Source organism: Pseudopodoces humilis, chromosome 26, assembly GCF_049639895.1.
Source record: "Pseudopodoces humilis isolate 2021_Gansu_Grassland_sample_001 chromosome 26, ASM4963989v1, whole genome shotgun sequence".
NCBI classification, from domain to species: Eukaryota; Metazoa; Chordata; class Aves; order Passeriformes; family Paridae; genus Pseudopodoces; species Pseudopodoces humilis.
The window spans coordinates 3,612,505-3,627,001 of NC_142225.1; the positions used below are offsets into that span (position 1 = coordinate 3,612,505).

Below are 14,497 nucleotides of genomic sequence, written 5' to 3' on the forward strand. Positions count from 1 at the left end.
CGTTCTTCTGAGCCCAGGGGACAGGGCACAGGCACCCTGCACTGCCATCACTCCTGTTATCCATGCAGTGACCCCTCCGCTTCCACCCCCAGGGGATAAAAGGATATGAATCCATCACACTCCACCCTGGAGCAGGCAGAGGCTCTGCTCCCCGACTTGTTTAAGGCATTAACAGCTGGGGAAGGAGCATGTGGGAAGCTGGGATAAGTACAGTGCCTGGGGATGAAGGGCTGTAAGATCCTAACAATCCACATCCACCCAGCTGCTTCCTGGAGGACCTCGGCCGAACAATAGCTCAGCAGGGAAAGTTCCTTTCCCAGGCAACAGCCACCCTGCCGCAGGGCTGAGCAGCTGGAATTGTCCCCGCACAAGAAGCCACCGTTGGCACTGCGTGGGCCTGGCATTGTCCCCAAAAGTCAATTTAACACCCTGAGGTCAGTAATTTCTGCCCTCGGCTCCCTGCTGCCAGCAGATCCTAAAATATCCCACTCTGCCTCACTGCGCAGTTCTCCAGGTGAGGAATTCTCCCAAGAATTACAGCCCTCAAGGCAGGATCTCTTTTCTGCCCTTGTCACAGAGGCAGGTGGCTGCTCACACCTCCTGTCCCCCCAAATCTCCTTCCTTACCCCCTTCAGCACTTCCTCCATGTGGTCGCAGAACTGCATGAACAGGTTGATTTTCCAGCTGGTATTACAATTGACCGAGTTCACCTGCGGAGCAAGAGAGCGCGGTCATGATCCCAGGACAAAGGAAGAAAAGGAAAAGGAAGGAAAAAAAGCCAGGCCCTCCTGTACCTCCTTGCAGCCAGCGTTATCAGCCAGCTCGTAGTTGCTGGCGTGCAGCGGCTGCCCGGCGTTCACAGGGTTCAGGATGACTTTGTCTCCCACGACTACCTGGGGAGCAGAATGGGAAAAGGGCAGCGAGGATGAGACCGGGTTCCTGGTGTGGAGCCAAGCCCAGGCATGGAGCTCTCTGCACACCCCTTCAGGGACTGCCGGGCCCCGTGCTCACGTTATCCCCGTTGCTCCTGAGCTTCCAGAAGGGCTGGATGAAGAGCCAGGAGCCCTCGTTGCCGGTGGCATCCAGGGTCACCCGCATGGCGTTCTTCTCCAGCAGCGCCGGCAGCCGCTTGTTCACCGTCAGGTACTTGTTGCTCTTCATGTGCAGCAGCTGGAGGAGCCGAGCGTGGGAGAGCTGAGAAGCACAGCCCCCAAGGCTCCCCAGACACCGCCAGCCCCTTCCCAGATGTTCTGGATCCATGCTGGATCCATGCTGGATCCATTCTGGATCCCTGTTGGGTGTGTGCTGGATCCCTGCTGCCCCCCATACCTGGATGACGCTCCCGTACTTCACCACGTCCCCATGCACCTTCTTGTTCTCCGTCTCGTTCTGCTTCTGCTCCATCTGGGCTGCGTGCTGCTCCAAAAGGAGAAGAGCTGAGCGTGGAGCAGCACCCTCCTCCCTCCCCAGGAGCAAATCCCAGCAGGGTCACTCACAGCCTTGGCTTTGGGAAGGATGGGATGGGCTGGGGTGTGGGATCAGCATCCCTCTGTGCCCCAGGGCCATACCATGGAACATCCAAGAGCTCAGCCCAGGGCCAAGGTGTGGCCTTGACCAGCCCTAGGAAGTCCATGCAGGCTTTAAATTGAGGATTTTAAAAATTAGGACAGAGATAAGACAACACCAAAATTCCGCCAGGACAGCAGGTTTTGGGGTAGCAGCCAATGAGGGTGCTGGGCTCAGGCTGGGGATGGGGGTAAAACACCCCAAAAAGGGGCTGTGGGCACCGGGGGCTCTTGGCAGCACCAAAACCAAGGAGCCAAAGGCACCGTGCCAGCGGTGCCATGCCCAGAGATGGAGCAGGCCTGGACCTGCTGCAGCAGGATGTGTCCCCAGGAGTGAATGGCTCAGCAGCCCCTCTCCAAAACCACAGAGATTTTCCATGTGCTGGCTCTGGCAGTCGGAGCAGTGATGGGATGCTGACACACGTGGAGTGAGGCAGGAACTTTCTCCCACAGCAAATGTGGGAATGGCGAGGGAGCGCTGACAGCCCCGGCGCCAGGCTGGGCACAGCCCAGGCAGCTCCAGCCCAGGGCTCCCCAAAATTGTGAGGGGAAACAGCGAGGGATGGAGCTGGGAGAGCCTCTGCCCTTTCCCATCCTGCTCTCACCCCTTTCACCTGAGGGCAGAGGAATTGGGAAACATCTGGAATCACAGCTTGGCTCAGGGAGGGAGGATGGGACAGCAGGTCCTGAGTGCCCGAGCAGGTGAGGGCTCTGAATCTGCCTAGTACCTGTCTCCACAGAGCTCTGGGTGCACCCCTCCATCCCCACAGAGCTCTGAGTGTACCCCTCCATCCCCACAGAGCTCTGGGTGCACCCCTCCATCCCCACAGAGCTCTGAGTGTACCCCTCCATCCCCACAGAGCTCTGGGTGCACCCCTCCATCCCCACAGAGCTCTGGGTGCACCCCTCCATCCCCACAGAGCTCTGGGTGCACCCCTCCATCCCCACAGAGCTCTGGGTGCACCCCTCCATCCCCACAGAGCTCTGGGTGCACCCCTCCATCCCCACAGAGCTCTGGGTGCACCCTTCCATCCCCACAGAGCTCTGGGTGCCACTGGAGTCACCCCCACCACCCTGCTGGCTGCTGCCATCAGAACACACCTGCTGCCAAGAAATCCCACACGGATGCAGCTCTGGGAGTTTAACAACAACCCCATGGAGCAACAGGGCTCTGCTGGGAGATCCAGCACCACGGGGTGTCCTACATCTCCCTCCAGATCTGAGCACCTCCCTCGCCAGTGGGGCTGGCAGTGGGAACTGGGGTTTGCTTGGATGGGGTGGGGTCTGTCCCCAAGCCCAGGGACAGGGTGTCAAGGATGCCCAGAGGGGATCAGGGAGGACTGGGAGACATCAGCAGAGGGGCTGGAAAGCCTCCACAGCCTGTGTGAGCTCCTTTGGGCCAAGAAAACACAGAGCTGAAACCCACAAAACACAGCAGTGAGGGGCATGGGCTCGGAAAGGCAACCACAGGCAGGGCTCCCCCACTCCAGACCTGACTGCTCCTCCCTCAGGAAACCATCTCCATGGGCTGGGAGATGTTCTCAGCCTGTTTCTCAGCCTCCCTGAGAACGGGCAGGCTGGAGCCCGGCTCCTCCAGAGCCTGGCAGAGCCAGGCTGAGCTCCCCACAAGCTGCTCTGGCCATGAAGGGAAACACCAGGAGCAGCAGAAAGAAGTGAGGAAATGGCAGAATCTCTTTAAGACAAGCCTTAACCAAGGTGCAATCAATCAGAATCAGAAATGAGCCTCTGGGGCCACTCACGGCCAGGACAGCTGTGACGTTACAAGCCCGGCTAGCGGAGCAGGGGAATGGGGGTTCTGTGTCCAGGGCTGGATGTGGCAGCAGGCACTGACCCCCCAGACCTCCTTCCTTACCCCCTCCAGGGCAGGACACCCTGTCCTGGCACCACTCAGCCCCCGCTGTCCGAGGCAGAGCTGGGGGTGCTGGGGCCGGGGCTGGGCTCCAGGCCCGATGAGATGATTTAGTGAAATCTCTCCCCAGCTTTGGTTTTATGAATCATCGGCGGGGCCTCGCCAGCTGCCTGAGGCCGTTGTGCAATGTTTGATGTGGGCCTTGGCCAAACCTCGGGGAAGCCAACGGGAGCCTTTCCCTTCCCCAGCCCTTTGGAGCACGTCCTGGAAGCAGGGCTCCCTCCTGCATGGGGTGTCCTGAGGTGCTGAGGGGTGCCCTGGGGTGTCCTGAATTGCTGAAAGGGTGCTGAGGGTTGTCCTGAAGTGCTGAAGGGTCTCCTGGGGTGCTCTGGGCTGTTCTGAAGTGCTGAAAGAGTGTCCTGAATTGCTGAAAGGGTGCTGAGGGGTGTTTTGAAGTGCTGAAGGGTCTCCTGGGGTGCTCTGGGATGTCCTGGGGTGCCCCAGGGTGTAGGACTGTGCTCACAGAGCTCCTGTGCCTCCACACCTCTGCACAAGAAGCATCAGGAGGGTGACACAGCAATGGCTGGGCAGGGGACAAGGGGGAAAACCCAGCTGGAAATCCCTTCTCATCCCAAAGCAGCATCACCAGAGGTCTGGATGCCATCATCCACCCAGCTTGTGGGCACTGCCAGCTCTGCACCCCTGGCTCCTGCTCACCTGGAGCTTCTGCAGCAGCACCACATCCGCGATCTTGTCCTTGTCCTGCTTGGTTTGCTTGGCCTTCCAGTACTGCTTCTGGGCAGAGTAGCGGTTCATGGGGCACACTTTGAAGAGGCAATCTGGGAACAGAGCAGAGCAGGGCCTGATGAGGCTGCAGCAGCCACCAGGGTGTCCCCAGCAGGGCCAATGTCACCGAGGGGCAGGGACACTCCTGGAACGGACGATGGTCCCCCCATCCACGAGGGAGACACGGCGGGGACTGGTGGAGGTCACGTCACCGTGTGCTGGCCGCTGGACCGGCTTTAAATCAGGATAAATAACGAGTCCAGGAATTACTGCACTTCTTGGACTCGTGATTAGAAGTGCTCCCATCGGAAATGGCTGCGCTGTTTGGGAAGGAAAGCTTCAGGGGGGAGAAGGAGCTCTGATGGAGCCCAGCTGCACCAAAGGAGGAGAGGATCCCGGCGGGAAGGAGCCAGGCAGGAGGCTGGGACATGATCAGGCACCTCCACATCCCTTGTCACCCACGGGACACCCTGAGGCTGCAGAAGCTGTGGAAGGAGCCTGTGCTGGCCGTGCCATCGGGACACACACGTCCATCCCTCCGTGACCTGCATCACCAGCACTGGATGCTCCGAGCGCCTGCTCCGGAAATCTCTGTGTCAGCAGCTCTATTTCAAGATCCTAAAGGATGCACAAGATGCATCCCAGCTCCTCCAAACTCTCCCTGTACTGCAGATTGCCCCCATTTGCCTGTTTTCCCCCAGGATGGTGGGCGGGAAGTGCAGACATCCACAGCCAGGCTTCGGGAACTGAAGCAGGAGAGCAGATGTCTGGAGACAACGAGGCTCTCACATCTCCCAGCCCCCTTCCTGGGCTGGAAGCTGCGCTGGGGCGAGGGCAGGAAGGGCTCTGCAGCCTGAATCGCCCTAATTATGCCTGAAATAGCAGCCCAGAAAGTTCAGACACAAAAAAGAAAATTAAAATAAAGAAATAAATAAATAGGTCCCTTCCCTGGCTGGCCGAGGGCCCGAGGCGCTGGCGGACGCATATTTATTTACCTGGGAGTGCCGCTGGGGCAGCACCGAGCGCGGTTCTCACCGGCCGGGGCCGCTGGGACAGTGCCAGGTTTCACATTTGGTTTTACAGCCCTGTTTGCCAGTGGCACATCCCGTGCCAAGCAGCCGGAGCTGCCCACGGGGCCGGAGCGGCCGTGTGCCCCCGCCCCGAGCTCCATCAAACTGCTAATTAGTGGGAAGGAGAAAGCAGGGGGAGGTAAAAAACACCCAGCACAGAGACTCCGAAATGGCTGCGACACCAAGGCCTGGCTCCGAGCGTGCCCTGCCCCTGGGCTCAGCGCCGAGCCCGGTTTGGCAAGGAGGGAAACTGAGGCACAGCGAGGGTTGCACGCAGAAAATCTCCAGCACGGTTTGTGCTGGGGGACGGAGATTTTGGCACCTGGGCCAAAGAACTGCCAGATGGAAAGATCTGAAAGATGGATTGGGGTGAAAAAGAAGGGAGGTGAAGGAAGGTCCTGCTCTAGCACTGCCCAGAGTGAGCAGCACAGAGGGTGATGTGGGGCTGACCTGCCAGGACCCAGGAAGGCCTGGGGGGCAAAACTTCCCACCCAGAATGGCTTTGGGAGCAAAACTTCCCACCCAGAGACACCTGGGGGGCAAAACTTCCCACACACTGTGGCTTTGGGGGCAAAATTTCCAATCTACAAAGGTCTAGGGGGCAAAATTTCCAGGTGACTCCTTTGGGGAGCTAGGAGCTAGCAGTGGCACAGCTGAGGGTCCCGCTCCCCCCTTGCCTGAGAGGGTGGAAGCTTTTCCTGACATGCCTGAACTGGGCTGGGAAGAGCCTCGGCGGGAGGAGAAACCGCAAAAAGTAAAAAGCAAATAACTGAGAGGTGTCGAGCGTCTCTCCGAGGAGCCTCGGGCGGCAGAGCCGGGCAGGAACAGCTCCCAGGTGGGTTCTGGCATTTCCAAAGAGCCGTTCGGAGCTGACCTCGGGAGGAGAGTCCTGTTTTCCCAGCGGGAAGCCCCGGCACGACCCGTGTGCGTCTCAGGATAGGGCAGGGTCCGGCCACAGGATGTGGGGACGGCGACAGTGCATGAAAATCCCCCGCAGCCTCTGGCCGGGGCTGCAGGGAACAGCCCCAGCCCGTTGTTTTCACCTCGCTGGAGGCGATGGCTATCGAGCAGGGAGAGCTCTACCTTTCCGGCCATTAAAACAACCGGCTGGATATCCTGATAGGGAGTGCAGCCGAAAAACCTGCGCCTGGAAAAGAGATTGAAGCCAGGCGCACGGCCAGGCAGGGGGACAGGGTGGCTGCTGCGTGGCCAGCCCCGGGTGGAAGTCTGGGAATGCAGCTGCACCGAGCTGGGTGATGCTGGAGATGCTGGATGGGTCGTTAATTCGACTCATGAATAAATTAATGGTGATAAGTCCCATAGAGAGCCAAGTCGCTGCTTGTTGGGATCCTGAGAGAGTGGAAAAATTGATGTCTTGAGACATTTTGGGGTGTGGGGTGAAAGGAGAGTGGCCAAGGGATGAGGGGTGTTAAAATCACCTGAGAAAAAGGTGGAGGCACAAGGCAGTGTGGGGAAGCCATATTTAAAAAGTCTTATTTAAAAGAAGACATAAAACGATGACCGGGGGGGATGAAAGGAGCAGCTGCCCTAAACCAACACAAATCCAACACCACAAGTCACGGCTTTGGGCAGATTTCCCAGCTCTCCACTCCCTGGTTGTGCCATGCAGGCACTCAAATCCTGCCGGGATAGGGCCCTTCCCTGAGCGTGGAGCACCCTGAGTACACGGGCACTCAGGAACACGCCAGCACTTCCCAGGTGGGCGCAGCACAGGGCAGGGCTGTGCCCCCCGGCCCATCCCTGCTGTGGATGCTCAGGGCCAGGGCTGGCCCCGGTGCCGCTCACAGAGGGGTGGAGCTGCCCCATTCTCACCTCGGAACTTCTTGGGGGGGTTGTCCAGGTCTCCGGCCGCCGGCTCCACCACGCACCGATCATCCACCAGCCTGAGGGGGACAAAAAGCGGGAGCAGGGTCAGGAGCAGCAGGATGGCAGCAGGGCTGAGTGTGCAGAGTGGCTGTGCCACCGTCACCTGGCCCAGAGTGACAGATCCAAAGCTGCACCTCGTGTTTTCCATTTCCCACCTGTAAATATTCTTCAGGAGCCGAACACCCTTTCCCTCGGTTCCCACTGCTTCCCTGGGTGTTTTCCATGCCGCTCAGCACACAGGGCTGGTACAGCAGTGAAGGACCAGGGGAGGTTTGTGGCAGTCACTCTGGGCCCTTTGCTCAGTGACCTGTGCCAGAGGGGACCCTGCCCTGCACAGCTGAGCCCAACTCCCCCCTGGCACACAGAGCTCTGTTATTGCACCCTTAATCCAGCAAAAACAGGAGGAGTTCAGCTTCCATTCCCCAGTTCTCCTTCTCTGACTGGGAACTCTTCCCACCGGGACACGGAGGGTGCAGTGATGGAGGTGGCAGGCCCCCCCCCAAACCCAGTTATTAATTATTATCTGATCAGAGCTGCAGGCTCTGCCTATCAGATCAAGGCTCCATGTCTCCTCCCTGCCCACCTCTGTTTTCCCAGCGTTAAGCAAAATCCCTCGGGCTTGGCCTTGGGTGCTGGGGGCTGATTTGGGGATGGACAGGACGCTGCTTTTCAGACTAACCGAGAAGAGCAAAGCAGAGCCCGGCAGGGGGATCTGCCCAGAGCACAGAGGGGCGAGCATCGCCCGAGGGGCTCCCTGCGCTGGGAGCTCCGTGCGAGGCTCCCGAGGGAACTGGGTGCTCCAGCAAGACAGGCTGTACCCGCTCGCCCGCTTTCCCCAGCCCTGGGAAGCCGGAGCAGCAGGAGAAACTCTGCTCCTGCCCGGGAGAGCGAGAGGGAAGCGTGTCCCCACCTGCGGAGCGTGCGGGAGGATGCGGGAATGTGCCCGCAGTGCTCTCCCGGAGGGAAAATCCATCGTGGGACAGCTCTGTCCCTGGGACAGGAGGGCAGCAACAGCCCGGAGCAGCGAGGTGCGGCAACGGCAAAGCGGAGCCTGAGCTGTCCCCGAGGGACTCTCGATGTCCCCAACAAACCAAACAACCCGAAAATCGCTGGAGATTGATGCGCTGCTCTGCAAAGGGCTAAAAACCGGGCAGATCCATCCCACTCGCAGATCCATCCTCCTTCCCTCAGCCCAGCCGCTCTCTGGAGGAGGGGAGAATTCCTTTCTCTCGGCAGAGAGGAATTTGGCCTCGGTGCTGATGGATGGGGACCTCGGGGACCCCGGTGCTGCCGTGTCCTTGGTGAGGAGGCGTGGGCTGGCACCGGGCTCGGACACCCCTGTGCTCCTCACGGCTCCCCGGGGCCGGGGAGAACAGCCTCAGATTTCACATAAAGAGAGAAAAGCAATTTACCTGGTGGCAGCAGAAGCTTCAAAGCCATTAACAAAGACCCGGAAGGTTGGAAAAACCCCAGAGGCACGGGCTGCGGCCGGACAGGGCCGCCCTGGCTTTGCAAACGCCCGTGGGCAGCAGAGCAGGGGGGTTGGGGCTGTCCAAACACCTTTTCCATGGGTCGTGACAGGAGGGAAGTAGCCAGGGATATTCCCAGATCCCTGCAGGGCACGGAGCCTTGGGAGGGCAAGGGAAGAGAGAAAGGGGAAAAGCCAGAGCGGCTGCAGCAGCACAGGGGACACGCAAAGCCCCAGCCCAGCCCCGGTGTCACTCGGGGGCAGTTTTGGTTTCTGTTCTGTTGTTTGGATGGGGGACAGGGCAGAACAAACCCTGGAAATGCGCCTGGGAGCAAAAACCACCGAGGGCTGAGGACACCAATCCATGGGCGGGGTTCAGGGAGTGAAGCGCTGACCCTCAGCACATCCCCAGCTCTCAGCAGCACCCAGAAAAGCTCGATTCATCTGGGCACTCTAAATCTGAAAATCCTCCACTCTTATTGCTGGAGGTCTCTGAGGAAGTGCCTGACCCGCCGGGTTTATTTTCAGCACTGAAGAAAAGAGCATGGGAGCTTCTGCCTCCCCTCGGCCCTGCCCCGGCATCCCCGGGCAGGATTAGAGACAGTGACCTGCCAGCCTGGAAGTCTTAATTAGTTAACGATCTCAAGGCACTTTCAGCATCTTTAATCCCAGGATTATGCACTCGGCAGGAACGCCAAGTGTTCTTTGTATTAAACTGATACTCTGGGCGAGCATTCCTCAGTTAAAGAATTGCTGAAAATGAAAAAAAAAAAAAAAAAGGGGATTCTGACAGAGTGGACATGAGTCACCTGGGAGGCTGCTGGGGCCGGGACACGCTCCCGCTAATAACCGGCATTCCCGCGGTGGGATGGGCCAGGGAAGCTCCCTAAAGAGCAGCGGGGCACCTTTTAATGGGAAAACGGTGTCCAAGCACAAGGAGGAGGATCCTGAGCGAGGCAGGAGGCGGGATGCACCCATGGAATGTCCTTTTGCCATTCCAAATTCCCCCCCGGGAGTAGGAGAGGAGGGATCCAGCACTGATGAGCCCCCTCAAGGCGCGGACGAGAATCTGGCCGGCTCTTAGCCCTGGAGTCCTCGCCGCGCTTCCAGCGGGGCTTCCCGGTGCTTCCAAATCCCGAGCACAAAGTGATTCCCTGGCTCGGGTCCAGCGCGTTTGGCCCCGTACGAGGCAGAGCCTTCCCCGAGGTCAGGGGGGAAGGAGCTCGTCCAGCGCTGCAAAATCCGGGGCAGTCGGACCCTCCCGACCCCTCCCCCGGCTGGAGCCCGCTGGGCTGGGCAAAAATCTTCCCCAGATGTGGCGCAGACGATGCCAAGGGGAGCTCTGGGAGAAGGGAAACCCCAACAGAGCCAGAAGAACCCCAATACAAAGCCCAGCGCCCCCTGAGGTGAGGAAAAGGAGGAGGAGGAGGGTGATGGGAGCTCGTTGCTGGCCGTGGAGCCAAGTCAGCCCCTCTGGCACCCGCTGCCCCAGGGAGGAGAGGGGAAAGTGAGCGGGGCAGCCACATAAATGCAGCTTTTTGGTGCAGTGCCGGTGCCAGGAGAGCTCGGACTCCTCCTCCTCCTCCCCCCGGCAGGGACGGGTTCATCCTGACCCTGCGGAGCTGCAGTTACCCTTTAACCAACTGCATCTCCCCGAGCTGCTCCACCCCGAAATCCACCTGCAACCACAGGTACAGGTGTTATTTCACCTAAAACAGCAGCCCGGCACCCAGCTGGGTTTGTCACCGACCCTCCCCCTCTGCGAGGGCCCGTTCTGAGCCTCTGAAGGGTTCTAGGAGCCTGGCAGGGATGGGGCAGCACAAAATCCTCCTGGGCAGCTTCCCGTGTCCCCAAAACCACTTCTGGCCACTCCAGTCTGCCCATGCCGAGCCCCAGCCCCCCAAGGGTCACTCCCAGGCTGCTGTGACCAGCCCTGAGCCGAGCTCTCCCTTCCCAGGGCGCTGCTTTGGGCTGGCTGGAACATTTCTGCTGGTTTGGGTATCTTGGCTCGGCATTCCCACCGAGCCTGAGCTCCACGCCCGTCCCGGGATGTTTTTCCTGCTCACGAGCAAACGCCCGCTGCACAGAGGGGGTGAAAGGGAGGGTTCGCGTCCGGGGGTCCCGACAGAGAGATTCGGGGAGCGGAGGAGCCTCAGGTGGGGGCTGCAGGGCTCCCCCCAGGGGTGTCACAGCAGCCACCAGTAATGCGACACTGGTGAGCAGCACGGAGGCACGCTCCGTGTCACCCCATGAAGGGAGGATCCCACTGCAGACCCCAGGCGATCCCACAGCCAGCCCCTCCACAAGGAAGGATGTCAGGAACGCTTCCGCAGGGCGCCCGCGTGGGCTGGCAGAGCTGTTTGCCTTGCAAATGAGCTAAGTAAGGTCCCTGTGGCAGGAGGAGCACTCTCGGTGAGTCACCTGGTCCCTTATCACAGGAGTGATTTAAGGTGCGGTTGGGTCTCCCAGGTCTCAGGGCACCAGGGAAAACAATTTTAGGAGGGAGGGGGGAAAGAACCTGCAGGAAGCAGAAGCCTGGGAAAGTGGGGCTGCCCAGAGAGGATGTGCTGGGGCCAGGGAGAAGAGGTTCCCGAAGCCCTGCACTTCAGGTGCTTCTGAGGAAGTCTGGAAAAACACCTGTCAAAAAAGGGGATGTGAGGGCCAGAGCTGCAAAGGGATCAGAGCTCTGAAAACCCCACACATTTCTAACTGAGCCACTGGGACGTGTTCTGGGGACAACCACCAGTGCTGGGTCCCTGCAGAGCCTCCTGCAGACCCCATTTCCCGGAGGCTGGAGGAGTGCTCAGCATCCCCTGCCTGGGGACAGCTCCAAGGAGACCTCTCCAAAAGCACCCGTGGGGATGCAGGAAGGGCTGGCACAGGCAGCAGGTCCTGCTGCCCGACAGTGGCTGCATTCACGGGGATTCTGGGCACAGCTGCACCCCATTTCTGGGCAGGCAGGTGGAGAGAGCCCCGGTGGGCAGCAGCCCAGAGGCCGCGTGTGCCCGGCGGTGGGCGAGGGAACGCGTGTGGGCGCAGGTATGTGCTTCTCCACTTCGGCACAGGCATGTGGGAGCAAGTGCATTCAGCACAGATTATAGAGCCGGGCAGCTCCTGCCCCAGGAATCCCATCCAAGTCAGCATTCCTGCCTGAGCTCAGCCTCTCCTACACGCAGCAGCGTGGGGCAGGAGCGTTGGCTTGGCCCCACGTCCCCCCCAGCTCGGGGCTGCGGGCAAGCTTTGGGGTCCTGAGTCAGGGTAAGGGAAAACGCACCCGTGCCCCAGGGCGGCCCTGTTGCAGCCCTCCCTGTCACCCACCCTGTCCCCGCACCGCCGGGAGAACATTCCCACTGGGAGCAGGCCGGTGGATGCACAGGGGCTGCTCCAGCCTCACCGCTGCCTCGCACGGACACAGGAGTGACACGGGACAGGTCCCCAAGGTCTCCACTCCTGTCCCCAGGCAGGGCAGAGATCCCCGGCCCGTCCTGCCACATCCTCAGCCCAGAGCTGGCACTGCCCTGTCCCCCTGGCAGCGCTTGGTAGCCACGGGCAGCCCGGCTTGGTGACCCTGCAGCGATGCCCGCTGACCACCGGCTGTGTGGGACACTGAGGGGGACAGTGGCAGCCACCACTGCCCGTCCCCCTGGCTGCCCCCAGTCGCACTGGACAGGGCTGGGAGCGCAGAATGACCCCGTGCCCAGGAGAAGCCGCGGCTGCCCGAGCTGTCACCCTCACATGTCCCCGTCCTCATCCCACCGACCCCTCACGCTGCTTAAAGCCCCCAGCCCCTAAGAGGGGGGAAGCAGCTTCTGGCCAGGGGAAGGAGGGCTGAGGGTCCCTCCAGGGCCGCATCCTGCTCCTGACAGCAGCTGGAGCCAGGGACGAGCCCAGGGACACCGTGTCCCCCTGCCCGGCGTCTCTCCCCGTCCCCGCTGCAGCACCCGGAGCTTCCCGGCTCCTTTTGCCACCGCGCTCCGGCTCAGCACCCCCGTCCCGTCCCGGAATCACCGTCGGGCTACCCCAGGAGCCCCTCGCTCACCCCAAGGTGCTGATGAAGCCATTGACGGATCCCTCGGCGTACAGGGAGACGATGTCCCCGATGTGCAGGAAACTCGACATCTCATTCATGGTTACCCTGACCCGGCGCGACGCCGCTTCCTCCTGCAGTCACCTTCCCGGGCCGAAATCCAGCATGGGCGAGCGGAGCCGGGGGGTCCCTGCTCCGGGGGGTGGGCGGAGGGGTCTCTGCTCCACGGGAGGACGATCCCAGCCAGGCTCCTGCCGCCAGCAGCACCGGGAGCGGGACGGGAGCGGAGTCCCACGCACAAGTTTTACATGTGCCGGGCAGGAAGGGAGCCGGGCAGGGAGGGAGGAGGAAGACGAGGAGGAGGAGGAAGGAGAGGGGGCGGGGGATGAAGCTCAGCTAAGGGTCCGCATGGGCTCTGTCCGTCTGTCCGTGCCCCGTCGCGCACGGCTGCGCTACCTGCGGCCAATGCAGCGGGATCAGGAAGTCCCGCCGGCAGCAGCGTGCGGGGAGGGGACCCGGGGCCGCCCGGGACGGGGGGGGCGGAGAGAGGCCCCACCCCCGCACCCGCCTCCCGTCGGGGGGGCCGGGGGTGCGGGGGCTGCCCTCCCCGGTGCCCTCGGGCAGCTCCGGCTCCGCTCCCCCGACTCGGCTCCGCGAGCCCCGACCCCCGGCACAGACCCCCCCCAGCCGCCCCTCGAGCCGCTCAGCACGGACCCCCCCCCATCCCGGGGGTCCTGCCCGCTTGGAACGGCCCCGGGCGGTCGGGGGACCGCGGGGAGCCCCCCGGCCACCGCCCGCAGCCATCGGCAAAAGCCGGGCGCTGCCGCAGCTCCTTCCCAGTCCCGCACGGCCCCTCCCGTGCCGCCCCCTTGGCTGCAGACCCTTCCTCAGGTGACACCCCGAGAGCCGCAGCTCCCCGTCCCTGTCCCTTCGGCCGGCGCATTCCGGGATCCCGCAGCAGGGAGAGCCCCAGGTGAGGCCAAGGCAGCTCTCGGTGGATTTTTCTGCCCCAGGTGAGCTCCTGCGGCTCCCGAAGCCCGAGTGGCTCCTGCCAGCTCGCCGCTCCCAGCAGGGCCAGCTCGCACCTGCTTTGCCTCTCACCTGCGCCGTCCCCTCCTGTCCCCGCAGCGCTGCCAAGCCTCACATCCTCCGCCTCGGTGACACCCCGAGAGCGGCACAGGGCTCACCCAGCACCCAAAATTCCACAGCCAGGCAGGAAGGAGAGACCCTCACCCCCTTCTCCAGAGCCCACTCTGTCCCTGCACTCCTTTAAGGAGATTTCCCAACACCTCCAGGCTGGCCCAACTGCTTTGGGCTCCCAAATTAACAATGGTGGGAAAGGACCACGTCCTCAGAGCATCTTCTGGACAGCACAAGCGACCCAGTTCTTCACTTTAATTAAAACTTGCCTGCTGTAAAAACAATATCGGAAGGGAAAAAAAAAAGAAAAAGCAGCATGATGCTTTTCTCATTTATTTCCCTCCTGTCCTCTTTTCTCGCAAACAAACACAGGTTTTGGGAATATAAACCTTGCCCTAAATAGTGATTTTTAATTTTTTTTTTCTTTCCACTAGGAAACGGACAGGTCCCCTGGCAGAACAAAGGGGAAAAAAAAAATTAGTGCAATTCCTCTGGGGGGGAGATGCGAATCCAGGTCCATCAGGATTAGCTTAGTTTTCAGCACAGGACAAATTTAGAAGCCTTTATCTCAGGGCAACAGAGGGGGAAAAGAGAAGATCATGAGAATAAAAAAAATAACCTAGCTGCTTTTAGAAGCAAATGAAAGTTTCACAACAGGAGCTCAAGGAAAGCCCCAAGGACCCA

The 14,497-nt window shown here is 60.8% G+C and overlaps 1 protein-coding gene across 2 annotated transcripts in view; it reads right to left on the reverse strand.

The window, feature by feature from the left end:
* Positions 1-13,131, reverse strand: part of ITPR3 (inositol 1,4,5-trisphosphate receptor type 3) — a 36,665-nt gene extending 23,534 nt beyond the window's left edge. For both annotated transcript variants that reach the window (XR_015774568.1, XM_005529354.3), the window contains exons 1-7: positions 12,686-13,131; positions 7,125-7,195; positions 4,153-4,274; positions 1,330-1,416; positions 1,012-1,170; positions 795-893; positions 627-710 (exon numbers count right to left, since the gene is read on the reverse strand). Coding sequence is in view for 1 of the 2 variants with exons in the window: in XM_005529354.3 (XP_005529411.1) it covers positions 627-710; positions 795-893; positions 1,012-1,170; positions 1,330-1,416; positions 4,153-4,274; positions 7,125-7,195; positions 12,686-12,774 (711 nt within the window). In the remaining variant the exon portion in view is untranslated. The remainder of the gene's footprint in view (positions 1-626; positions 711-794; positions 894-1,011; positions 1,171-1,329; positions 1,417-4,152; positions 4,275-7,124; positions 7,196-12,685) is intronic.
* Between the last annotated feature and the right edge of the window lie 1,366 nt (positions 13,132-14,497).